At 49.8% G+C, this 27,392-nt stretch overlaps 1 protein-coding gene across 1 annotated transcript; it reads left to right on the top strand.

Moving 5' to 3' along the window:
* The first annotated feature begins 420 nt into the window (after positions 1–420).
* On the top strand, positions 421–27,392 carry LOC307199134 (zinc finger protein 783-like). Its single transcript, XM_079946804.1, is given in 9 exon segments — positions 421–479; positions 2,885–2,990; positions 4,429–4,818; positions 10,815–10,941; positions 11,768–11,881; positions 12,530–12,646; positions 14,097–14,210; positions 25,197–25,963; positions 25,965–27,392. Coding segments are annotated over 7 exon segments (1,866 nt in total). The 5' UTR covers positions 421–479; positions 2,885–2,990; positions 4,429–4,443; the 3' UTR covers positions 26,217–27,392.

The following is a 27,392-nucleotide window of genomic DNA, read 5'->3' as shown; positions in this document are numbered from 1 at the left end:
TGGACTACAACTCCCATCATCCCTAGCTAACAAGACCAGTAGTCTGGGATGATGGGAACTGTAGTCCAAAAACAACTGTAGTCCCAAGGTTGGGAAAACACTGATTTAGAGCTTTTGGTTCCTGGGGATATTTTGCCAGCGTGAGAACTACATGGGCCGCTGGCCTGATCCAGCTGGCCTCTGCTTATGTTTTATCTTCCTAGAGCAGCGGGGAGGGCCTTCCTCCCATCGCACCCCTCCAGGGAACAGCAACCAGCAGAAGAGCAGGAAGCGAACTGTCTCCCCCTTGCCATGAACTCCTCCCTCCGCAGGTGGCGCTGCGGCGCCTCCAGCGCACAGGAAACCGCTATCTCTTTCCTCTCCTCTCCCCGCTCCGCTTCCTCCCGGCCGCCGCGCGCATGCGTGCCGCTGTTTCCCCACTTTTTTTCCCAAACACAGAACCGCGCATGCGCGGCAGCCGTGTTAGTGAGACGGCTCTGGTGGGTACCTCCTCCTCCTCCTCCTCCTCTCTCCCCGTCTCTTCCTCACCCCCCTCATTCCAACTACGCCCCCCACCCCGAGACCCCCCGCCCCGACAGAATTTCCCCCCCCCAGCCCCGCCGCGCGTTCCCTCAGAAGGCCGCCCTCCCCTCCCCCCTTGCAATAGACGGAGCCTGATTGGGCCGCTCTCGGCTGCCCCGCCCCCTTTCCTCCTGGGGAGGGGGAGGGGAGACAAAAGGCCCCGGCCGGGGGGGGGTGTCGTTGAGGGAGGGGGCGCCGCCGCCGCCTGAGGTGAGGCTGGTCTGGTCTCCCCCGCAGGGGAGAAAGGGAAAGGCAGCACGACCAGCCCCCTGAAGGGGCCTTCTGGGGGGGGGGGCGTTGCTGGGTGTGAATATTGGGGGGGGGGAGGCTGGCGGTGTGTGTGTGTTTTTTTCCCCTGAGGGGGAGATATGGAAGCGCCGCCTTGGTTTTTTCTGTCAGCTGGGGCGGGGCTCCTCGGAGGGGGGAGGGGAGCATCCAGGGGGAGGGGGAGGGGAGGGAGAGAGAGAGGGAGGGAGGGAGCGACGTTGTAGGCCTTGGAGAGAGAGAGAGAGAGAGAGTGAGTGTGTGTGTGCAAGAGGACTGTTTGTGCAGGGAGAGGGAGGAGAGAGGTTGGGAGCCAGGGAGGGGGTGCATGAGAGAGAGAGGGAGGGAGAGAGAGAAAGGGAGCTTAGTGCTGTTGGCCTAAGAGGGACTGGCTTGTGTGTGTGTAAATGTAAGTGTGCAAGATGGTTGTAAGCCAGAAAATAGCTTACAACAAGAGGACTGTTTCTGCAGGGAGAGGGAGGTGGGGAGGCAGGGAAGGGAAGGGGGTGGGGGGTGTGCATGAGAAAGAGAGAGAGCTTAGTGTTGGCCTTGAAGGGTCTCTCTCTCTCTCTCTGTGTGTGTGTGTGTGTGTAAGATGACTGCTTGCTTCTGCCTGGTAAGGGAGGGAGGGGGAAGGTTGGTTAGGAGCATCCCTGGGACAGGAAGCTTTGTGTGTGTGTGTGTGTGTGTGAGAGAGAGAGAGAGAGAGAGAGAGAGAAGTGCTGCCCTGTGTGCTTAGAAAGACTGCTTGTTTTTGCATGGCACAGAGGGGGTGGGAGGCTCTTGGTCAGTGTGCTTTTTTTGGGGGGGGGGTTTGCAGTGGAAGAGGGATTCTCCATGCAGCTTCCAGATCCAGAAGGATGTGCTTATTTTTTGTATAATGGGGGTTCTGAAGGACACAAGGAAAGGGTGGTTATGTCCTCAGTGTTCTGCTTTGATGGGAGACTCATCTCTTGGGACCGTGCACATTGCCCAGATGTGCAGGCCTGAGGAGTTGCAGCTAACATCCCTTTTTGGAGGCGGGCTGCGGCTTAGTGCAGGGTTCTTATGCAGAGGCAGGATTTCAAGGCTGGGAATAAATAGCCTCTTAATTTGAAAACTTGTCACTAATATAGAGTTTTTCCTGGACCCTTAACTAACCAGCAGGATGGAATCCCCTTTGAACAATTTGTCTTCTCCCAGGACAGCCTTCCTCACCTTGGTGCCCTCCGAAGTATTTTAGAGTACAGTGGTGCCCCGCAAGACGAACACCTCGCAAGACGGAAAACCCGCTAGACGAAAGGGTTTTCCGTTTTGGAGGTGCTTCGCAAAACGAATTTCCTATGGGCTTGCTTCGCAAGACGAAAATGTCTTGCGAGTTCCTGCGGGGCTTTTTTCCTTTCCCCCCCTTTTTCTAAGCCGCTAAGCCGCTTATCAGCTGATCCGCAAAGCCGCTAATAGCACTAATCCGCTAAGCCGTCAATGGGCTTGCTTCGCAAGACGAAAAAACCGCTAGACGAAGAGACTCGCGGAACGGATTAATTTCGTCTTGCGAGGCACCACTGTACATGTGAACATTCTGGTTGGGGCTGATTAGAGTTTTAGTTCATAATATATCAAGGGCACCAGGTTGGGGAAGGCTGCTTTAGGCTGACCAGATGGAAAGCAAGACCTGGATTTTGTAGTTATTTATTTGCTTGCTTGCTTGTTGACTTATTTAAGTGAATTAGTTTGAGATCCATCCATTTGGATGCAGAGTGGCTTAGAATTCTTTAAAATAATTACGGTAATTTATATAACACTTTTCTGCCAATATTCTTAATGGTTCTTTCCCACCCCCCCCCCTGCAAAAAAAAAGTTCACAGCAAATACATTCATCCTAATAGACAAAATACTATTAAAAATGGGATTTGGGGGAGGAGGGGGAAATTAATTCACTTACAAATCCTTAGGCAATGTTACACATTTTCTAAAGTCACATATGGAATAGCCACTGCAGGGATGTGCATGGGGACGAGAGATGGCAGATGACTTGAGCTGAAATGATGGAGCAGACCTTGGTGTCTCTTCTCTTCCACAGATGCAGCCAAGTTGCATAGAAGGGAGAGTTGTGGCAGGTGCAGCTGTCATGTAATAAGGAAGAAATCTGCACCTACTGAAGTTACCTCTTTTACCAAGTATTCCAGGTAAATGAGTTTTGTTGTCTTTGCTCATGGTTACTTCTCTGTTTTCTTCCTCTCTGTATTTCTGCTTCTTTTCAAGAACCGAAACCCCTGAACAGCAAGAGTAACAAAGGAAAATGGGATGCTTTTAGTAAGATCCATCTTAGGCCAGGACACTACATGCTTCTGTGTCCAAACACACCAGGTGAAGAGCAGTGGAATAAACAAGACAAGACTGGGTGAACCATTGGTATGGCTCAGGGGTTCTCTGCAGATTTTTTGTTTTGTTTTTAAGAATCTATGTAAAAAATCATATTAAAATACAGTGGTGCCCCGCAAGACGAATGCCTCGCAAGATGAAAAACCCGCTAGACGAAAGGGTTTTCCGTTTTGGAGGTGCTTCGCAAGACGAATTTCCCTATGGGCTTGCTTCGCAAGACGAAAATGTCTTGCGAGTTTTTCTGACTTTTTCCCCCTCCCCCCTTTTTTCTAAGCCGCTAAAATCCGCTAAGCCGCTAATAGCGCTAAGGCGCTAATGGGCTTGCTTCGCAAGACGAAAAAACCGCTAGACGAAGAGACTCGCGGAATGGATTCTTTTCGTCTTGCGAGGCACCACTGTACTTAGTTTATTTCTCTGCATGCATTTCTAAACATTTTATCTTAAAATAGTACTTTTAAAATGCATTTTGGTGTCATTATTTTTTTTTTTTTTTTGACCTAAAGACTATTGCAAAATTGGCAGAAGTGCAAATCCAGAAGATAATAGCATTTACATCAGTGTACTAGTCTCAGAGGTGAGAATTAGATCAAATGGCTTTAAAAAAAGCAGGCGCCTTCTGTGGCAAGTTTTTAAAGCCTGCTGGAAACTTTTCTGTTTCACCAGGCCTATGCAGGCAAATAGGAGTACATCCCCCACAATGGGCTATTGATCTTTGTTTTTAACTTTTTCGTTTTTAACTTTCTATTATTTTGTGCTTTTCTTGCATAGTTTTATTCCTTTTTTTTACTGTTGTAAACCGCTGTGATAAAGCGGCACATCAATAAACAAAACTAGAATGCAGAGAAAACTGAATTCCTAGTGGGCATTAAAAGCATTTTGGTGTAAAATGTAGTTAGTAGTGTATAGAAAACTTAAGGGCGGTGAGTGTGTATGTGAGAACCAGTCCTAAGGATTCCACAAACGAAGCATTTGCCAACCTGGTGCCCTCCATATGTTTTGGACTACAACTCCTGTCTGCCCCAGTCAGCATCCAGTTTGGCGAAGCCTGCATTAATGCAGCCCTAAGATGCACTTTAGAGGCTCGAGGTTGAAGGTGATCCTGAGTTAGATGGACCTGTATGGGCTGACGCTGTATAATGCGGTTTCCTGCATTCCTAACTTTCTTGTGCTTTGGGGGCGGAGCAGACAGCAAGCCAAAATAGATGGACTATATTGATCGTTCTTCTCTCCTTTTGTTACCAGCTTCAGTGTTTCAACATGGAGCCCCGGCAGCCGGTGCCTTCGCAGCCCGAACAGAATTTTGTCCGAGATGCCAAGCAGAACATGGCCGAGCTCTCTCTGTGGACTGTGGTGGCTGCAATCCAAGCTGTGGAGAGGAAGGTGGATTCTCACGCCACACGGCTGCTGAACCTGGAACGGCGGATGGTGACCAACGAAAAGAAATACGTGGACTGTGAGAATGCCGTGGTGGACTTTGGCAACCAGATGGAGTGCAAGTTGACTGCTCTGGGGACGCTGATCCAGGAGTACGGGCTGCTGCAGAGGAGGCTAGAGAACATGGAGAACCTGCTGAAGAACCAGAACTTCTGGATCCTGAGGCTTCCTCCAGGCTCCAAAGGGGAAACCCCCAAGGTAAGGATACTTGGGGACACTATTCCCTCCCCCTTTTACAGCATTGTGAAAAGCTCCTCAGACTTGGAGATGTGTTGTTATTAAAGGCTGCCTTCCGGATCATCAGCCAGCAAAACTTTTGTTAAGTAGAAAGGCTGCCGGTGTGCCACAAACAACTAGCTCATGAGCCCAGTGTCTTGAAAACTCGGTTGAGATAAGAACTATACTTGGCTCTGGTGGAGATGGTGAACTGTGCTTGAAGGCTGTCAAAGGATGGAGGAATTCTCACCAGAGAGAAGAGAAGTGTGTGGTTCTGTGGATGGCCCCCAATATGCAGTCCACAGTAAAGAAGCGAACAGTGTCAAAATCTGCACAAGATTATAGTTATGCCCGCCACAGGGAGGCTAGTATGGAATCTGTATTTATTTTTAAGGCTTGCCTTGTGTGACAGCAGAGAATTGAGGTTTGCTAGGCCTAGATTCTCACTACTTTGCGGCTTCGATCCTTGCATTATTTTTTAGGTTGCCGTTTTGAGTTCTTGTTTTTAATTTACCTTATTCTAGATAACTTCAGGCAAAACTCCATTACTGTTGAGTGTTAGGTGGGAGGATTTGTGGAGGCCTTTTTTTTTGGGGGGGGGGAGACACCAACATAGTTGGAGTGTTTCCTTAGCTCATCTTGCATGCTTAGATGCTGTTTGCCTGACATTATTGGAATAGTTGAGAAATGCATTATTTGCTCTTCTAAACTAGTGGAGAAGCTTCGTTTTCTGTTCAGCTAGTGCATCCCCCAAGCTCTGGAAATTATGGACACATCTTTTCTTATTGTCCTTTTCCTCTAACCTCCATGGACGAATAGAGTACAGTGGTGCCCCGCAAGACAAATGCCTCGCAAGATGAAAAACCCGCTAGACGAAAGGGTTTTCCATTTTGGAGGTGCTTCACAAGACGAATTTCCCTATGGGCTTGCTTCGCAAGACGAAAATGTCTTGCGAGTTTTTCCGACTTTTCCCCCCTCCCCCCCCCCTTTTCTAAGCCGCTAAGCCACTAATAGCGCTAAGCCGCTAATGGGCTTGCTTTGCTAGACGAAGAGACTCACGGAACGGATTCTTTTCGTATTGCGAGGCACCACTGTAGTGTGGTCCAGCTATGCCTGTTGGGATTCTCAGGTACCCCAGAGAATCATTGTGAGAGCTGTTAATAATAATAATAATAATAATAATAATTTATTATTTATACCCCGCCCATCTGGCTGAGTTTCCCCAGCCACTCTGGGCGGCTCCCAATCAGTGTTAAAAACAATACAGCATTACATATTAAAAACTTCCCTGAACAGGGCTGCCTTAAGATGTCTTCTGAATGTCAGGTAATTCTTTATCTCTTTGACATCTGATGGGAGGGCGTTCCACAGGTCGGGCGCCACTACCGAGAAGGCCCTCTGCCTGGTTCCCTGTAGCCTCACTTCTCGCAATGAGGGAACCGCCAGAAGGCCCTCGGCGCTGGATCTCAGTGTCCGGGCTGAACGATGGGGGTGGAGATGCTCCTTCAGGTATACAGGACCGAGGCCGTTTAGGGCTTTAAAGGTCAGCACCAACACTTTGAATCGTGCTCGGAAACGTACTGGGAGCCAGTGCAGATCTCTCAGAACCGGTGTTATGTGGTCCCGGCGGCCACTCCCAGTCACCAGTCTAGCTGCCGCATTCTGGATTAATTGCAGTTTCCGGGTCACCTTCAAAGGTAGCCCCACGTAGAGCGCGTTGCAGTAGTCCAAGCGTGAGATAACCAGAGCATGCACCACTCTGGCGAGACAGTCCGCGGGAAGGTAGGGTCTTAGCCTGCGTACCAGGTGGAGCTGGTAGACAGCTGCCCTGGACACAGAGTTAACCTGCGCCTCCATGGACAGCTGTGAGTCCAAAATGACTCCCAGGCTGCGCACCTGGTCCTTCAGGGGCACAGTTACCCCATTCAGGACCAGGGAATCCTCCACACCTGCCCGCCTCCTGTCCCCCAAAAACAGTACTTCTGTCTTGTCAGGATTCAACCTCAATCTGTTAAATAGCATAGAGAGTCCTTAAGTAACTGCAGTAGCTCACCAAAGAGGATAAAAGGCTGATGCCTGCCTCTGGACATGCCCCCTTCCCACCCAAACTTCTAGGGTAAGATGCCAAATGAGCTTTATGAATATCTGACCCTTAATCTTCATGAAGCCAGGGGTTAATCGCTGCAATATATACAATACTTGAAAAGGTGAATATAAGTGGAAACTAGCTTTGGGGATCTGGGAGACAGATCTGGGTGCAGGGATATCTCAGCAAAAAATGGAAAGCCCTTTGGAACAAGAAGCTATTTAAGACTGCAAAGATATATGAGCATGTCTAAAAATGCATAATATTCTTGGTACCTTGCACCCCAGAAGCGTCAATCCAAATGTTGGGGGAAAGATTGTTCAGGATTAGGTACATGTATCCATATGTGATGGGGGTTGTAAGAAAATTAAGATGAAGTATTCTTGGAACGTGGTGAAGTAGTTGACAAGTTGACAAATGACCTTCTTGGGCATTCTAAACAACTTTTGATGCAAAGAATGAGATGGTACCATTTAAAGATATGCTGCCTTTTTATTTGTGGCTGCAAGACAGGTAATTGCAAAATATTGGAAAAGTAAAAATGGATGTTCAGCACAAGAATAGTATTGTTACGTTTGGCAAAATGCTTTGGCAGAGAAACTGACTAAACAGATCTGAGCTTCAAGGTTGCCTGAATCTTGAGGGTGACTTTGCAGTACAGTGGTATAGTTTTATTCCATGAGCTAATAGATAAGGTGCTTTCGAGCTGCTAGGTTGGCAGGAGCAGGGACCGAGCAACGGGCGGTCACCCCGTCGTGGGGATTCGAGCCGCCGACCTTCTGATCGGCAAGTCCTAGGCTCTGTGGTTTAACCCACAGCGTGCAAGTAGATGAATAGGTACCACTCTGGCGGGAAGGTAAACAGTGTTTCCGTGTGCTGCTCTGGTTCGCCAGAAGCGGCTTAGTTCTGCTGGCCACATGACCCGGAAGCTGCACACCAGCTCCCTTGGCCAGTAAAGCGAGATGACCACCGCAACCCCAGAGTCGTCCGCGACTGGACCTAATGGTCAGGGGTCCCTTTACCTTTAATAGACAAGGTGGCCTTCGGAGTCCACCATCCACACTTGGGACTCTATGGACTGGTCCAGTGTGATAGAGAAAAGATACTCCTTTTCTACGCCGGAAACTCAGATTGCTTTCCGCCTACATTTATATTGCAAAAACAACATCTTAATTTTTTTTTTATTTAATACCTATATGTGGGAAAGGTGTCAGTACAGTGCAGTTTCCTTTCAAGGGTAATGATGGGTTTGGAGGCACTGATGAAGTTGAGCTGCCAGCTGCCCCCAAAGTGACTTTCACATCAATTAAGACTTAACAGACTGATTAAGACTAACCAGCCACATCTCTAAAAGGAGGTAGCAAAGAGGTGTCTTAAGTCCTATTGCTTCAATTGTGCACAACTTTCAGTGGCTCTGGGCAGAATGCAGGAATGGAATTGCCCTCGTGCTCCCGGTCAGCCATTCCTCTGATATCCACTACAGTACAGGCAATGTTTTGCTACCTGAAACAATGATACTTCATTAGATAGGATCATTGCCCTGACTTGAGATAGATGCTGTCCCTGGAAATGTTCCATTTCCGTTCTTGAAAGCCTGGTGGATCAGGGTTTGGATTTGGGCGGGAGGGGTCTTTGGGTGGGTCGCTTCTGGGTTGATCATCCCAAGAGAACTCGGCTTCTGCTCTCAGTATCAATGGTGCAAATTTGCTTATAGGTTGTGCTTTGAATTTGGTTTTGTGTAGAACTTTGAAATGTTTGTCAAAGAGCAACGTTGGGTCAGCAGGTAGGTCATGACATACCTGCCCTGTGGAGACCTCAACCTTTTGCCAATGCTACCTGATTATTACCAAGCATAATGTCCATAACTATAAGGAGTAGAAACTTCACCTGAAAAGTACAGCCTGGTAATTGAGGTTCTACTCAGCATAACTAGGTTCCATGTGTACTACGCAGGGCAGAGGGTGATGGCAAGAGACAGACCCAGGCAACATTGTATGTGTCAGCTGTGAAACCCACTTTCAAACTCTGCTCCCCCTTGGCTTGTTTTTTTTTTGGGGGGGGCTCCTGTTGTTGTTTCTTCAGCTTCTATACTTCCCTTCATCTTAGGATCACAGGGCAGTTTACAACGTAAAAGCACAAAAATACATACCATAGTAACAAACAAAAATAGTTATCCCTCACGCAGTTTAAAAGACCATAGATAGGTTAATTATCCAAAGGCCTGGGAGAAGAGGAATGTTTTTGCCTCACACCTAAATGTATGTGACGAAGATGCCAGGTGAGCCTAGGAAGGGCATTCCACAAATGGAGCTACTGCAGAAAAGGCCCCGCTCCAGACCTCTTACAGAGGAGGCACATGAAGAAGGGCCTCAGATAATGAGCTCATGGTCTGGGTAGGTTCATATGGGGAGAGATGGAACTTGCGGTACTGTTGTCCTCAACTTCTTAAGGCTTTATAGGTCAAGACCAGCACTTTTGAATTGGGCCCAGAAATTAATTGGTAGGCAGTGCAGTCAGGCTCAGTGTTATATGCTCACACCGTCTTGCTCTGGTGAACAACCTGGCTGCTGAATTTTGTACTAGCTGAACCACCTTCAGAGGCAGCCCCACGTATTACGCGTTGCAGTAATCTATCCTAGAGGCTACCAGAGCATAGGCAACAGAAGTTAGGCTATACCTGTTCATATTGAGGTACAGCTGATGGCGCTCTGTGCCACTGAGGCCACCTGAGCCTCAAGCAACAGCAATGGATTCAGAAGTACCCCCAAGCTGCATACCTGCTCCTTCAGAAGGTGTGTAACCCCATCAAGAGCAGGTGACCTCCCATCCATTCGGTCTAGGGAACCGCCCATCAACAGTGCTTCAGTCTTATCTAGGTTGAGCTTCAGTTTGTAGGCTCTCATCCATTTAGTTACTGAGGCAAGACTGCCGCACCTGCAGATGGAAAGGAGTAGAGCTTTGTGTCCTCAGCATAAATGAGGAGTGGTTATGCCAGTGCCTCCTTCGAGCAGGCAGGGACTACCCCCTCTTGCAATAATCACCTCCCTGGCCCAGTCAGCTGTCCCTCCCTGCTAGTCTTCAGCCAAGAGGGGCAAGGGTCCAGAGCACAGGTGGTCGCCCTGACGGATCCGAGCACTTTGCCCACGTCCTTGAGCCTTACTAACTGAAACTCATCCAATATAATAGGACTAGACAGTGCTCTGGGTAACTCTTGAGATTCATCTGCTGTAACAGTGGAGTCAGGGTCCCAGCGGATGCAAGCGATTTTATTCTCAAAATGATTTGCAAATAAGCCACAGCAAGCTACCATCAGTTCTGTCACCACCTTTGGGCCAGACGGTAAAAGGTTCGTAGGCACAACTTAAATTATTATATATTGAAGTGCCACCTTTTTGCTCAGAGCTTTACAGAGTAACAGACAGGCAGTGGAAATGGAGCTATTGCATTGAATCTGGTAGTTGCTAGATTGCTTCTTAAAAGCTAAACTCAACAAAGTTTCTAGGTGGAGATATTTATCTGTCCATATCTGGATTGGATTTGAAATTGCTTTTATATATGCAGGTGTACTGCGTATGGTGTTATTGTATTGTGAAATCACTTTGAGATTTTTCATGGGAACTCTATACGTATGTTAAATAAATAATAAGAGTTTGCTTCATACCATTTTTTTTCTTCAAATCTCTAAATGTTGGTCGGGGAGGGGAGCATAGGAATAGCTGGTGAGTCTGCTTGCTTTGGGGAGCGATAGGCTGTGCACCCTTTCAGCTTCTCTAGACCAGAGCAGTAACATTCTGGCCCTGCAAAAGGTGGTGGATTTGGAGGGAAAAGGGACACAGGTAAGTGCCAGGCACTCACCCTAGAAGGTCTAAGTCTGCGACTGCTGTGATTCCAGGTGCCGGTGACCTTTGAGGACAACTCCGTCTACTTCTCGGAGCAGGAATGGGGGAACCTGGATGAATGGCAGAAGGACCTCTACAAAAACATGATGAAGAGCAACTATGAGTCGTTGGTCTCACTGGGTAAAGAACTGGTTATTGCTCCTTTTATTAGCTGCTGATGCAAGTCATGAGGGTGGCTCAAGTGGTTTTTTAAAATATCTACCTCATCTGTTATCTAATTGTTTGCCATTTACTCCCTTGTGGGGTGCAAATAATAAAATTATTATTAATCCCTGTTGCTGAAAACTGCAGAAGGGGAAAGTCCTCTTGTATTCAGGTCCTGTTTGCAGGTTTCCAACAGGCATGTGATTGGCCAGTGTTAAAACAGGATGTTGGAATAGATGGGCCGTTGGCCTGATACAGCAGGTTCTTCTTAGGTTCGTCTTACGTTCCCAGTATCTCTAGGGTGCCACAGAGCATCTTTTTTAAGGTAGCCTGGCTTAAGCATGGACATTCTACTGGGGCTCTGATCCACGTTGCTTAGGCTTTCTGCCGAACGGTGGGCTGGTGTAAACACACAGTCGCTGTTAACCACGTTTGGGGATTACTGCTTGATTTTCTGCAGTGTGGACTGTGCTGGAATGCTCTGCAGTGTCCAGGACCTGGGAAACAGCCAATACAAAGCAGGGGTGACTGTGGGGAAGTAGCTGAACTCCACGACCTCCATGACTTCTGCCTGTTCAGGGATACGTTCCCAGTCTCTCCTCACCTCCCCACTTTGCCCTTCCTTTGTGCACTGCAGCACCTCTGGACCTGCTCATGTAACTTCTATGGTGCACCTGTCATCTAGCGTGTTCCTTGCGGTGAATTTTCAGTGGGTACGGCAGTGCTGCCAGCATCTCCCTTAATCCTGTTCAATACAGCAAGTGGGCTGAAGGGAGTGCTGTGTTTTCTCTTTTTCCAACAGACTATGCAATTGCAAAACCTGACCTTCTGTCTCGGATTGAGCAAGGCGAACGCCCCTGTGTGGAGGAAGAGGAGGTCCCTAAGGAGAAAGAGATTTCTTCAGAGCCCAGCCCAGGTAAGCAGCTGGAATCCCAGAAGGGTTTGGGTGGATGAATAGGATGTACAAGGCTGTCTTAACTGACCCTTCCATTTCCAGTGAGAGCCAGTGTGGTGTAGTGGTTAAGAGCGGTAGATTTGTAATCTGGGGAACCGGGTTCGCGTCTCCACTCCTCCACATGCAGCTGCTGGGTGACCTTGGGCTAGTCATACTTCTTTGAAGTCTCTCAGCCCCACTCACCTCACAGAGTGTTTGTTGTGGGCGAGGAAGGGAAAGGAGAATGTTAGCTGCTTTGAGACTCCTTCGGGTAGTGATAAAGCGGGATATCAAATCCAAACTCAGCTTCTTCTTCCAACTGGGATTCTCCCCTCCCACCCACTAACTTCAAAATGTGCAGGAGATTTTCCTCTCTCTTCAAGAGAGTCTGCCAGGACTCCCATGTCTGAGGTTCACCTTGATGGTGTGGGCCGCAAGACCTGTGGCCCAGGACAGGGAAGTATTGTGCATCGGGCGTTCTTGCCTGTTACAGCAGAGCAGAATAAAAGTCCATCTTTGTCCTCCTTTGGGGTTTATGAGTTAAATTGAAACAGGCTTAGCAAGTAGTTGCTGCCTGGTGCAAAGCGGCTCACTGAACAAACACCCTCTCGTTTGTGTTTCCCGAAACAGAAGCCTTGGTTTTTAGGCCTGGCCTGGCCTGCCAGATGGAAGGGAGAGAAAATGCACATGTCATTGGAGACCAGGAGAAAGCAGAAGGAAGGGCAGCTCTGAGCGACCACAGTGTTGGTGAGTGGAACCTGTAGGCTAGGCCCTTTTGGTCCAGAGTATTTCAGGGTTTCAGTAAATACAAAATCCGCTCGGAAAAGAATCTTGACTGGATTCCCCTCACAGTTTTTGCAATGGAAAGAAATGTTGAATGCAACTCTTGCAGCAGGGTGTAAGAAAACTTCTCCCCCCAAACATGAATGCTAAATATATTCAGCTGGAATTTAAAATATGGTTTGAATAGTTGGTCTGAAACATCGTGGGGAGGTACTACTAAACCTGTCGGTCATGCCCTGCCTCCACAGTCCGCATACCAGCTGCTGTCGACTGCAGGAGGGCAGAGGGCCCTTGTGCATGGCTCCTGCTTGCTGGCTTCCCCTGGTGGGTGTCTGGTGGGCTGCTGTGAGAACAGGATTCTGGGCTAGACGGGAAGTTGGCCCTTTTATCCCAGCAGGCCTCTTCTTAGGTCCATTACTACATTGACTTTCAATGTGGTTCTGCAGAATAAAGAGGCGACAGAGTTTTCCAGCTGGATGAAAAGCCCTAGATGCTCATTTTGGATAGTTTTTCAACAGATCTTTTTTTTGGGGGGGTGGGTGGGTTGTATTCCTTTTAAAACTATAGCTTATTTTATGCTGACTGGGAGTGGCCGCTGAGACCATATAACACCAGTCCTGAGAGACCTGCATTGGCTCCCAGCACGTTTCCGAGTACAATTCAAAGTGTTGGTGCTGACCTTTAAGGCCTTAAATGGCCTCCGTCCTGTGTACCTGAAGGAGTGTCTCCACCCCCATCGTTCTGCCCGGACACTGAGGTCCAGCACCGAAGGCCTTCTGGCAGTTCCCTCCCTGCAAGAAGTGAGGTTACAGGGAACCAGACAGAGGGCCTTCTTGGTAGTGGCGCCAGCCCTGTGGAACGCCCTCCCATCAGATGTCAAGGAAATGAACAACTATGTGACTTTTAAAAGACATCTGAAGGCAGCCCTGTTTTGGGAAGTTTTTAATGTTTAATGCTGTATTGTGTTTTTAACATTCAGTTGGGAGCCGCCCAGAGTGACTGGGGAAACCCAGCCAGATGGGCGGGGTATAAATAGTAAATTATTATTATTATTAGTATTGTTATTATTGTTATTATTGTTATTATTGTTATTATTGTTATTATTGTTATTATTGTTATTATTGTTACACACCTGCAAATTGCCCTGACACACATATAAAAAGTGATTCATAAATTAATAACAATAAAAAACAGAGGGGTAAAAATGCCTTCCTGTGGTCTGCCAAGGGCCCTGTTCATGCCACCGCACAGGAGGAGGGCACTGCCAACCCCCTGCCAAGGTGCTTTCTGAAGTCCTGCAGAGACTCAGCCAGGTGATGCCCATGTTGCTGCCCTAAAGCGAGTCGTGGGAGGGGAGAGAGACTAAATTGCCCCAAGTTGAGCTTCCTCCTAACTGCTCTTTTCGTTGGCACAGACTATGGGGCTGCCGGATCCTCCTTTGGCTCTCCAGGGAAGCGGGAGCAAGAGGTGAACCTCGAGGGCCCAGAGGGCACAGAGGAAGGCGAGCTGCGCATCAAGCCTCGCGCTGGTGAGTGTTGCACCTGGCGCACCTGGGTGCAGGAGGGCGGAGACGTTACAGAGGCGCTTTGCGTTTGGAGCGGATCAGGCTGCCAACCCTTCCAGCTGCTACACTTGAGCCTGAGCAACATGTCCGAGCAGAACGTTGTTCTCCCCAGCCCATTTAGTGCTGCGGCTGTGGGCCCTGTGTCGAAGTGACCACAGTTGAGCAAATCCGCATGTGCAGTGCATGGTGTCGGAGTCAGAACCTGGTGCAAGCCAAGCGCCTCTGATGCTCTCTTCTTGTATCTTGAGGGGGCTGTGTTTTATGGGGTGTTTGGGTACCTTTGGCCCACAGTGGGGAAAAGGGCCTTCTGCTTCAAGGCTCTGTGATGATGTTTTATGGCATAAAAGGGGTCTCTTTGTGTAAAGCAGGGGAAAAATGTAACTGAGCTACACCTACTGTTTCGTGTTATTCTCCCCACCTTGGTATCAAGTTTGCAACCTCTGTGTGAGGAGCTGCTTTCTTGGTAGAACTCTGTCCTGTTGGGCAGCATCCTGTGGCCTCACAGAAAGCGTTTGTTCTTGCTGCTGCTTCACGGCCCGCCTCCCAGGCAAGGGGAGCTTCCTAGCCCCTGAGTCAGATTACTCTTGACCTTAACATAAGACTGAAGATGGGTTAGCCTAGGTTTTCTGCTGCTCTGGAGGGGAGGACACAAACTAGGGGATTCAAAGGAGATTCCGACCAAACATTAGGAAGGACTTTTCTGATATTAACAGCTGCTCGGCAGTGAGACAGACATCCTTGGAAGGTGGTGGACTTTCCTTACTTGGAGGTTTTTAGACAGAGTTTGTGTGGCCGTCTGCCAGGGATTCCTTTGCTGTGATTCCTGTGTTGCAAAGGGTTGGGATAGATGATCCTTGGCATCCCTTCCAACTGCTATGATTCCACAACGTAAGACACACCATGCTAAGGATCAGGGAAGAGAGTAGTACAGGAAAACTCTATATGTTTCTCTGCTTCTTCAGCCCATTGATTGTACCTCTGAGCCACGTCCCACCAGTACAAAGCCTTCCTCCTTCTGTTTCCACCCACCCACCCAGCAAGCCCCCTTTCTGTGAATTCTGTTGTAATGTTCAATATGAACTTGTGTCTTCTGTATTGCTGGCTAAAATATTCTGAGTGCTTCCTCCCCCGCCTTCTCTATTATGCAACGAATCACACTTGCAATATCCACAGTGATATTTAGCCAACGCCCCTCCTAGCTGTGCTGTTGTCCCTCTCCACATCACCCGTGTGTCCTCCCACCCTCCACCACTTCTTGTATGGTGCGCAAGCAAAATGGTCTGCTCCTGTTAAAGCGTAATCCCTGCCTCGTGGTATTCTGGGCCCTCATGGTAGCTTCCATCCATGACAGAGTGATAAAAGTACAAAGAACCAGAATGCGCCGGTACCATTAAAAGAAAAACACAAAGCAGCAACATCTCAGAGAGGTTCGGATGGTCTCATCTTGGCCACCTGTGTGCTGCCTTCAGTCTACTGATCCAGCAGCCTTGAGGAGGGCAAATGCGCTTGTCCTGTTTGACTAGCAAAGGACGAAGGAGAGCCAGGACCTGCTTTCAGGAGCCGTTTTTTGTAGTGGAGGCAATCCAAGCACGCGCGTTGCCAGCCCTGGGTCATTCTGGCGCTGGCACTGAGTGCCCCCCTGCCCCCCTCACCTGAGAATGGCAAGGAGACTTGGCGGGGCACTGAGGCTCTGAACGTGGAGAGGGGGAGAGGCTGGTTTAGAGCCCACCTGGACAAAGAAATGGGCTGCTGGAAGGATGAGCAGAGCTGGCTGGCTGGCGAGGCTGAGAGGAGACGCTGAAAGAGGGAGAGAAAGAGAGAGAATGAGCACGAGCCCTTCATGTAAGAACACAGCTACTGCCTGTCCCCCTTTCTGACTTGTCTCCTGCTCTCACCTGGTGGCCGTTTGCTGCTAGGCGGGGGCGAGCGCTGATCACGTTTCCATGCTTTCCTTTGCTCTTTCGAACTGTCAGCCGCTTGTATAAATGTACCCCGAACCTGGCTTTCTTGTAGGGTATTGGGGGGAGGGGGGAGAAGGCAAGTGCTTGCTTGTCCTTTGACTTAAGAATATAGTAATTTCAGGGGAGTGGGCACCTGCAGTGTGTAAACTGAGCAAGGGTCAGAAAGATCCCTTTGAGTGCACACTAGAGAAGCACATTTTATAAGCTCAAGCCCTGTAGTCTGTAGCCTGCTAGACAAAGGAGTCCAGGGACTTGGAGCTGAGAGTGTGGACGGGTGAGAGCAGGCCTTCTGTGGCTCTCCAGAGCAGAGAGGACTTCCCAGGCAGGGTTGATGTGAGCAATGGAGAACAGCTAATGGACATTGCCGGGGGTAGGACTAGATGACTTTGGGGTCCCTTCTAACTCTGCAATTCTTTTGATTCTAATGTTTTCAGGTAGAATGGAGGAGAGCAAGGCATAATGGGGCTTGTCAGCTTACAGACCTGGGTTCTTAGTTTAAAATAAGTGCCAATGAGACTTTTAATAACCGGTGCTAATGCCCAGTCAGGCTGCACCAATCAGAGAGTTGCCTTGTTGCTTTTTGTACACGTTGCCTGATGGAAAAGGGACTCTGTACCCTCGTGACGTGGTGCGGCAGAGAGGCCACGCTGGCCGCGGCTGCCTTGTGCAGTGATCAGGCAGGAGTGCGCTGATGACTGAGCAAAGCGGGTTCCTGCAGAGCCACTCTGGGTCCGGCCCCCACCCTTCTGCAGAACCAGAAGGGTTACATGGTCCTTTAAGCACCCTCCCTCTGAACAGGCAGGAGAAGGTAGCTGGGCAGAATGTTGTAGGTTTCTGGCTCAGTTTTTAAGAAACGGATGTTGCGCGTGTTTGCTGCTTTGGAGAAGAAGCATTGCACCAACGCTGTTTTCTTTCAACCCACCAGATGACGGACTGGCCTTCAAAGCAGAGGTCCTGCAGGCCCAGAAAGCGCTGTGCGAGAGCTTGGGGCTGCAGTGCACCGAAGACGCCGTCCTCCACGGCTCCCACCCAGGGGCTGCCTCCCTCGGGAGCCGCTACAGCGCCCTGATGCACCAGCGGAGGCACCCGGAGAGCCAGGCGGACGAGGCCCTTCCCGGAGAGGGCAGCTTTGGTGGCGGCGGGGGCCACAGCCCCATGGCGGGCTTCCAGCGCGAGAGGCCGGGGGAGAAACTGTTTGTGTGCCCCGAGTGCGGGAAAAGCTTCCGGCTACACAAGAGCTTGCTGATCCACCAGCAGAGCCACGCGGCGGGCGGAGGCTACCGGCCGCAGTGCGAGAAGAGCTTCACCTACAAACAGCAGTTCACCCTCCACCAGCGCATCCACACCGGGGGCGGCGCCTACACGTCGGTGGCCTGCGAGGAGACCTTCAAGCAGAGCCACAACCTGAAAGCTCTGCCCAGGGTGCCGGCCGGAGAGAAGCCGTACGGTAGCGCCAAGTGCGTGAAGACCTTCAACCTCAAGTCGTCCTACCGGCAGCACCCAAAGGGGCACGGGCGCGAGAGGCCCTACAAGTGCAGCCGCTGCCCCGAGAGCTTCTCTCAGAAGAAGAGCCTGGTGACCCACCAGCGGCTGCACTCGGGGCGGGGCAGCAGCAGCTCGCTGGCCTGCCTGTACTGCGGCAAGAACTTCAGCCACCCCTCGGATCTGGTGCGGCACCAGCGCATCCACACCGGGGAGAGGCCCTACCGGTGTGGCGAGTGTGAGAAGAGCTTCACCCAGAAGCAACATTTGCTGCAGCACCAGAAGATCCACCTGCGGGAGCAGAACCGGCTGATGGGGACGGCCGTCCGGGAAGCCCTGCTGGACGCCATCTTCATCTAGCGGCCCCCTCCCACCATCGCTGGGGCTACGCCTCTGCAGGGAGGGGCGGAAGAAGGGCAGGGAGGGAGGGGGTGGAGAAACAGGCTGTTACCTCAGAAATTGGGCCCCCAAGGCTGCGAGGGGGCTTCTCCAAGACCTCCCTCCTAGCCTGGAGTTTAGGATCCTGTAGACTCTCGGGTACTTAATAGGACCTTTTTCTTTTAAGGGTGACTAGAGATTGTTCAGAGTTGCTGAAGAAAAAACAGTGGCGTTGGTAGTAACAAAAAAATGCTTCTGGGATTGTCTTTTCTGTCTCGTTCGGAGTGTACCATACTGTAGCTGCCCCTTCCCACTATCTCCTCCCCACTGCCCCCCGGTTGCCAGAGGGACATTTTCACTTCAGAATAACTCAAGACGGACGACTGTTGGCCCAGAGACGGTGCACCCGTTCACCTTTTCTGTAAACACTGATTTCTCAGAACTGAACACTTTTATATACTTTCCCCCTGGATTTTTCTTTTTCTTTCTTTCTTTTGGTCTGTGGAAACTTAAAAATAAACTAGAAATGTGGAAAAATAAATTAGCTCAGCGTTCTGGTTAGTGAATGTTTTTTTTTCCTGGGGAAAATGGAAATTTCTGGGCACCATGTGTGTTTCGTGACATTGTGGGGTGACAGCAGCAATGAGTGAGGGCGTCTTCCCTGGCCCTGCTATCTGTGCTGTGAGTCCCTCACTTCTCCTGCCACCATCCACCCATGTTGGGGTCCTCATACCATCTCGAACCCTGGGAGAGGGGAGCCCCCGCCCCAGAGCAGGCTCCCTTTACACATGTTGAGACCTGTGGGACCAGAGCCAGGGAGGGCACATTTGCTGGCCCCTAAGGCACTGGGAATTCCACCTAATGATTTCAGCTTTAAGTCTTTGTTTTGCAAACTTTCTCGAAAACCTTTAAAGGGGTTTCCAAGCAGAAAGTTGTCTTCCAAGGCATGCACCTATGTTAAGTCTTGCATGCAAGTCACTTGCATGGCATCAAAACAGACTTGGAGAATATTTTGCAGTGCAGATTATGCTCACATCCAGAGGGTCTGCTTCAGTCTGAAATGTTAAGAGGCTGTCTCCAGAGTGGCTGCTGTAACTTGAGAAAGGAGGGAAATTACTGTTGCTAATACAGAGGTACCTCGGGTTAAGAACTTAATTCATTCTGGAGGTCTGTTCTTAACCTGAAACTGTTCTTAACCTGAAGCACCACTTTAGCTAATGGGGCCTGCTGCTGTGTTGCTGCTGCACGATTTCTGTTCTCATCCTGAAGCAAAGTTCTTAACCTGAGGTACTATTTCTGGGTTAGCGTAGTCTGTAACCTGAAGTGTCTGTAATCTGAAGCGTCTGTAGCCTGAGGTACCACTCTAACCAATATCAGTCGAGACCGTGCAGAGTCAAACGCATCTTTCTTTGTAATTAAACGTGGCGAGGCCCTCTCCAGTCTAAAGGAAAGGCAGAAGGAAAGGCTTAAAGACACTCTTGTCTCCCAGATAGCCCTTTCCTCAATGCAGCATTTCCATGGATTTCTCCAGATGTTTCTGATACTTGCATTGGGAAATGCTCTTCTTTGAAAATCAGACCGTGAACTCCTCCGGGCAGGGAACCATTCTTGCTAGATTTTGACACTGGATTTTTGTTAATGGGGGATTCAGCTTCTCTCAAAGAACTCCCAAGGAGGGTCATTTTGCCCAACTCCCTGCAGTGCAGGATTCACAGCTAAAGAATCTGACAGATGGCCATCAAGCCTCTTGTTTCAAAACCTCCAAAGAGGTTTTGAGGGAGTCCATTCTATTGTCAGGGACGCAGGTGGCGCTGTGGGTTAAAGCCTCAGCGCCTAGGGCTTGCCAATCGAAAGGTCGGCGGTTCGAATCCCTGCGGCGGGGTGCGCTCCCGCTGCTCGGTCCCAGCGCCTGCCAACCTAGCAGTTCGAAAGCACCTCCGGGTGCAAGTAGATAAATAGGGACCGCTTACCAGCGGGAAGGTAAACGGCGTTTCCGTGTGCAGCTCTGGCTCGCCAGAGCAGCGATGTCACGCTGGCCACGTGACCCGGAAGTGTCTCCGGACAGCGCTGGCCCCCGGCCTCTTGAGTGAGATGGGCGCACAACCCCAGAGTCTGTCAAGACTGGCCCGTACGGGCAGGGGTACCTTTACCTTTACCTTTATTCTATTGTCAAACAGCTCTTGCCACCAGAAAAGTTATTCCTAATGTTGAGTTGGAATATCCTTCCTTGTCATTTGAATTTGTTGATTCGTGTCCTGCCCTCTGAAGCAATAGAAAACAAGCTTACTACACCTTCCATTTGATACCCATCGTTCTGCCCGGACACTGAGATCCAGCGCCGAGGGCCTTCTGGCAGTTCCCTCATTGCGAGAAGTGAAGTTACAGGGAACCAGACAGAGGGCCTTCTCGGTAGTGGCGCCCGCCCTGTGGAATGCCCTCCCATCAGATGTGAAGGAAATAAGTAGCTATCTTACCTTTAAAAGACATCTGAAGGCAGCCCTGTTTAGGGAAGTTTTTAGGAAATTTAATGCTGTATTGTTTTTAACATTTGACTGGAAGACGCTCAGAGTGGCTGGGGAAACTCAGCCAGATGGGCGGAGTATAAATAATAAATTATTATTATTATTACTTGAAGGTGTCTATCATGTCACACCTCAAGTCTTCTCTTATCCAGGCTGAGCACCCCCAACTCATGAGGCTCGGTTTCCAGACCCTTTTATTGTCTTGCTCACCCTCATCTGTACATGCTCCAGATTATCAGTATCCTTAAATCGTGGTGCCCAGAACAGGACACAGGACTCAAGGATTGGTCTGATTCAGGCACAACAGAGCAGCTATTCTCACTTCCCTTGGCCGAGACACTTGACTTCTGTTCATGCAGCTTAGAATAATAACATTAGCTGTTTTTGCTGCTGTATCACACTGCTGGCTCATGTGAAACTTGCGGTCTCCTAAGACCCCCTCGATCCTTTTCACATCCGTGTGTCGGGCTTGGGGAGTGAAAGGAAAGTGTCTGCACTGCCACAGGAGGTTTCAATATCCTGCGTCTAAAAAACAGGGGTTGCACGTTGGGGGAAGGATTGTGGCTTAGTGATTGGACGCCTGCTTGGCAGGTAGAAGGTCTCGTGCTCAGTCTCCAGCGGTCGATAAGTCAGCATCTGGAAAAGTCAAACTTTTAAGAAAGAGAAGGAAGGGTAGGGGAAGCAAGTTTCTCCCCTTACAATAGAGGAAATGGCATTGAAAAACATCACCAGTGTCAACAGGCTCTCTGGAGGCTCAGAATGCAGTCGGAATGAAGCTTGCAAATTGGTGCCGTGATGTAATTTGAGTGGTTAGGGATGCTCTGATTCAGAAGCATTTACACACTTTCCCCCATACAACCCTAGTCTCTGTCTGCTAGCCAGGCACAGATTTCACTGGGGCAATAAGTCAGGTTTTAGGGCTGGGATGGGGCAAGACTAGGTTCTCAAATCCCTGCTTGCCGTGGATATAACTGAATAAATTGCTAAGAAGTCATGCATTGGTCATGCATAAAGGCAGCCCTGTATCAGGAAGTTTTTTTTTAAATGTTTGGCATTTTATTATTTTTTATATTTTGCTGGAAGCTGCTTAGAGTGGCTGGGGAAAATCAGCCAGATGGGTGGGGTATAAATAATAAGACAATGATGGTACATTTTAAGAGCAGTTGTCGCGGTCACTGTTTACAAAACATCTCGTAATATCAGGACATACCTTGCAATTACCAGGACAGATGAAAGGAAGTGCCGTATTTTTCGCTCCATAAGGCGCACCTGACAATAAGACGCACCTAGTTTTTAGAGGAGGAAAACAAGAAAAAATATATACTGAACGAAACAGTGGATGTATGATTTTTGTGGTTCATGCTGTGGCCACAGACATGATATGTGATTTGGCGGTGAGTTTGGGGTAGCCCAATGCAAAAATCCTGAGGATCCATGTGGATCTGTTCTTTGTAACCACGCTTTTGTGCCATTGCGGCCCCACAAAACAGTGGATGCGTGTTTTTTTGGTGCAGGCTGTAGCCATGGACATGCTATGTGATCTGATGGTGAATTTGGGGTGACCCAATGAAAAAGTCCTGAGGATCCATGCACTTTTACCTCCCCCCGCCAGGCAGCCTCCTTTATCTCTAGCATCCCTTATCTCTCTCCCGATCCCACCGATCAGCTGCTTCCTTTCAACACTCCCTTCCCTCTTGTTTGCCTTAGTGTCTCTTCCTGAGCTGGAGCAGTTTTTTTGCTCCTCCTTTTCTTCTAATTCCTCTCCTTGTTGCTTTAGTCTTCCTGTTTCCCCCTTTTGCAAGGTTGCTATCTTTACCTACCCTCTCCCAGGCAGCCTCCTTCATCGCTAGAGTCCCTTATCTCCCTCCCTGATCGCTTGCCGATCAGCTGCTCAGCGGCTTTGTTTCAACACCCACTTCCCTCTTTCAAAAAAAAAAAAAAAAAAAGCACGATCTGCTTTTTGCCCCTGGGCAATTCGGCTCCAGGGACCACGCATTCTCTCCATAAGACGCACAGTCTTATGGAGCGGAAAATACGTTACTTCAGGCAGTGCAGTTAATCTGTGGGACTCCCTCCCACAGGAGGCAGTGATGGCCACCAGCCTAGATGGCTTTAATAGAGGATTGGACGAATTCATGGGTTATCGATGGCTTATAGCCTCGATGGCTCTGCCCTGCCTCTATGGTCCGAGGCAGCAATGCATGTGAATGCTGGTTGTTGGAAACCACAGAGAAGAGAGGGCTGCTTGTGTGCTCACATCCTGCTGCAGGTTTCCCATAATAGGCATCTGGTTGGCCACTGTGAGAAGAGGATGCTGGACTAGATGGGCCACTGGCCAGATCCTGCACGGCTCTTCCTATGTTCTTAATAGCCAGAGAGAGGTATGTGTCTGAAGAATAGTCTCCAAACGGGGCCCCCTTGGGGACACAGTGTGCCTTGCAGGCCTTCCTATGCAGCCGTCCCAATGTTTTAGACTCACATCAGCCCCAGCCCTCAAGGGTATGGAATACTGCATCAGATGGGCAATATCCCCCCCCCCATTGGGGGGTGCGGGTTGCCAGGCTGTGTGGAAGGCTGCTGCATGTGGATTGGAGCAATTGCGGGTGGTTGGCATCCATCTTGGAGGTCCCAAGTCGCAAGGTGGTTAGATTGGTCTCAACTAGGGCCTTTTCAGTACTGGCCCCGACTTGGTGGAACACTCTGTCACAAGAGACCAGGGCCCTGCGGGACTTGACATCCTTCTGCAGGGCCTGCAAGACAGAGCTGTTCCGTCTGGCCTTTGGTTTGGACTCAGTCTGACCCTTATGTTTCCCTCCCCTTATGGTTTTGATTTATCAGCTACTTTAAAATGAGGCTGCATTTTAACCTGTATTTTAAATTGGGTTCCCCCCCCCATTATGTTTTTACTGTAATTTTACTGGTGTTAGCCACCCTGAGCCCGTCTCTGGCTGGGGAGGGAGGGTTATAAATAAAATTTATTATCATTATTATTATTGGGAGACAAGGGAGGAGTGCTCCTTTGGGGGTGAGCTCAAGCTGTTGGAAGGTAGCAACACCTGCCGTGGCTGCAGAGACCGGTGCAGGAGAGACATGTTTTGTTGCAGCCGGGGCAGATGAAAGCGTCCGGTTGTGCTGCTGCAGCTGCACCAGGGCGTTTTTTGTCTCTGTGCTCCTCCCAGCAGTCATTCCTCCTATGGTCACTGCTCTGGATGCACAACCTGATCGTCTGTCTCCATGCACTGCGGTTGTCTGCAAGGGATTCCCACACAGCAGGGTTGATGTTGCAAGCCTTCATGCCGTGTATACAGACATCTTTGGTCTGCTAGTGGGAAGCCAGCTCCCCGTAGAGAACATCCTTGGGGATCAGCTCCCCCGAGAACTGTTTCTTAATATTAAAGATTATCAAGAAGATCGGCAGATGGGACATGAAAAAGACTTAAGAGCCTTGGATTTGAGATCTCCAGGTTGATGGACTGTTGTAAGCCGATGGAACTGTTGGCAGGGGCCGAGACCAGGGAGGGGAGATGATGAAAGAAAATTGGGAATTGAAAGTGTATATATTGAGAATTTTTTTTTTTTAATTGCTTTTAATGAGAGATGGAGAAATCGTGGAATGGAATTTTTATGACCCTAGGGGAAATGTCTTAAGAGAATAGGTTTAAATATATCAGTTTTAATGAGTTACAGATAGGTAGCCGTCTTGGTCTGCCATAGTCAAAACAAAATAAAAAAATTCCTTCCAGTAGCACCTTAAAGACCAACTAAGTTAGTTCTTGGTATGAGCTTTCGTGTGCATGCACACTTGAGTGTATCTGAAGAAGTGTGCATGCACACGAAAGCTCATACCAAGAACTAACTTAGTTGGTCTTTAAGGTGCTACTGGAAGGAATTTTTTTATTTAGTTTTAATGAGAAATGAGATTAAATAAAGTAAAAGTGGATGGCTAATTGGTGAAAGAGAGAATGGAAAATTACAGTATATAAAGATAAATTATTAGGATAAAAATAAAGATGAAGGATTTGCTGAAATATCTATTTGAACTAGAAAACAAAGAGGGGAGGTGTGAGGAGGTCAAGGAAATAAGTCATAGAAAGAAAATTATGTAAAGGTTTAACTTGTTTTTTTCTGTTTTGATTGTATGTATTTTCTAATTATTATTTTTTTCTGTTTTTTTCTGTTTTTGTTTTTTTTGTTTTTTTGTTTTTTGCATTTTTTCTTGGAAATGTCTTTGTTTTTTGGTATTGTGTTTTCTGGGTTTTTTTTTTTTTGGTAATGTTTTAAAACCTGAATAAATATTATTCAAAAAAAAAAAAGAGAGAGAGAGAGAGAGAGAGAGAGAGAGAGAACATCCTTGGGGATCTTGCCATCTTCCATTCTGTATACGTGACCAATCCAGCGTAGAAGACACTGAGACAGGAATGTGAGGGCCCCGGGAACATGGGCTTGGGAGGAGAGCACATCATCATCATAAATAATAAAATTTTATTTATATCCTGCCTTCCCCAGCCAAAGCCGGGCTCAGAGCGGCTAACAACATCTTGGTTTGGTAGGCATTCCAGATTTTCAACATCTTCGTTTTTGTCTTCCACACTCCCCTTCCCTTGCAGACCTCCCGACGGACAAGGCACCGACTGAAGCCAAGCAAGATCCCCGAGTCCTTGAGCCGTGGGGGCCCGAAACGTCTGGGGAGAGCGCCTTCGGGGAGAAGGGTCCTCCTCGCCCAGCCGTGTGGCCGGGGAGCCTCCCGGGGGAGCACAAGCGGTTCAGCCCCGTTGGACTTGCCCTGGCCGAGTGGCCAAAACCCAGCGGCGAAGCCAAGTCTCACCCTTGCCCAGACTGCGGGAAGAGCTACGGCTTCCCAGGGGTATTGGAGGACCACCGGCGCAGTCGCTGCAGCCTCGCCCCCTCTCCGGGATGCCTCCCGCTGTCGCCCTCGGGCGATGGGAGCCTCCCGAGGCCTGGGCTGGGCTGCCAGGGAGAGGCGGAGAGTGCCAAGCCCCTTTCTCCGCTTCCTGCGCCACCCGGGGAGAAGGACTGGGCGTGCCCCTGGTGCCAGCAGCGCTTCCGGTTGCAGGTGAACCTTCTCATCCACCAGAGCACCCACCTGGAGGCAGGAGGCGAGCTGGGCGGGCAGGACCGCCTGGCGTGCCGCTTCTGCCCGCGCCGCTTCGGGCGCTCGGACCACCTCCTGCGCCACCAGATGAGCCACACGGGCGCCCGGCCCTACCAGTGCCCCTCGTGCGAGAAGAGCTTCACGGACAAGAGCAAGCTGACCAACCACTACCGCACGCACACCGGGGAGCGCCCCTTCCGCTGCGCGGCCTGCGGGAAGAACTTCATCCGGCGCCACCACCTGGCAAAGCACCAGCGCACCCCACACCCGCGAGAGGCCGCACCAGTGCCACGTCTGCCTGAAGGGCTTCATGCAGAAGCACCACCTGCAGAAGCACATCCGCACGCACACGGGAGAGAAGCCCTACCGCTGCAGCCAGTGTCCCAAGGCCTTCTCCTCCCAGCAGCGCCTGCTGCTGCACTGCTGCGCCCCAACGCAGGTGGTGGTGGCGGCAGCAGAGGCTGCGGGAGGCGGCTCAGCCGCGTCCGCCGCCGCCCTCCTCTCGAAACATTGATGTACCTCCTGCGCCGTTCACAAGGCCGATCTTCCGGTCTCCCGCCTTCAGAAGGGGCGTGAGGAGCAGCGCCCTCGATGCCACCAGCTTGCTCAAGAGACCCCTCACCGGACCTCAGATTTCCCCTGCGAGCCTTGGCGGCAGAGGGTGCGTTGCAGAGCCTGAGCTGCCATGGCAAGGCGAGTGCCTTGCAGGACAGTGTAAATGGTAAATCACATAAGGGTGGCGTTTCCCTGATGGGGACTTTGGTCGTTGTGGTGCTAACGTGTGCTTAGAAGGGGAGAAGGGGGTTGCGCATGAATGTAAGTATTAAGAAGTCTTAAAGGTGGCCACCGACGCCATCTTTTCTTTTGTTTCCAAGGCAATCGCTGTTGTTGGACTACAACTCCCATCACCCCTAGCTGGCAGGACCCCAGTGGTCAGGGATGATGGGAACTGTAGTCCAAAAAACAGCTGGAGATCCGAGTTTGGCAAACCCTGGACTAGGCCCTGATATAGCTCGGGTGCCTTTTCAGGGTTAGGGTGGTTGTCCGAAAGAGGGAGGGGGATTTACATCTGGGGAAATTTGATGTAAAATATTAAAATGGTGAATAAGTCAGCCTGGTTACGTAAGCCTGGAACAGTGGAGAACAGGACTCGGTTTGTGTCTCGCTGTGTTTAAAAGAGCCCTGTCCAGCATCTTCAGGGTTTCAAACTCTTAATCGCAGCTGGAATGGCCAGGTGACCTCTGAAGCCACACAGAACCCCAGTGAAGCGAAGCTCCTTCATCTCTTTTCCAGATGTCCAAGAGGTTCACCATGCAGACTGGGCCACGGGGCTCTTATTCGGCTGTTCTCACATGATGCCTTGCTGCAGAGTTGGGACCAAGCATATTGGGTTGGGAGTCTGGAAAGGGCAGGGCCCAGGTGGGGGCACCCACCTTGCCTGAAACCTCACCCAATGGGACTATAACGACACCTCCTACAACGCGTGGCCGTTGGGACTGTGGAACTTCTGTTCTTTTCTGAAATACTTTCCCTGCATCGATAGATTTTTGTTTCATTAAAAACCCAAACTTTTGTCCTTTAGGGGCTGGACATTCTGTGTTGTGGTTTTGGATAGATATATTTTTTCCTGATTTTGTAATCCTGCTGTAAAGGCTTACCTGGGGGGAAAGATATACACTGGAAATGCAAA

The sequence above is a fragment of the Podarcis cretensis genome (assembly GCF_951804945.1).
Source record: "Podarcis cretensis genome assembly, chromosome: 12".
NCBI classification, from domain to species: domain Eukaryota; kingdom Metazoa; phylum Chordata; class Lepidosauria; order Squamata; family Lacertidae; genus Podarcis; species Podarcis cretensis.
This window is presented reverse-complemented; position numbering and strand designations above follow the sequence as displayed.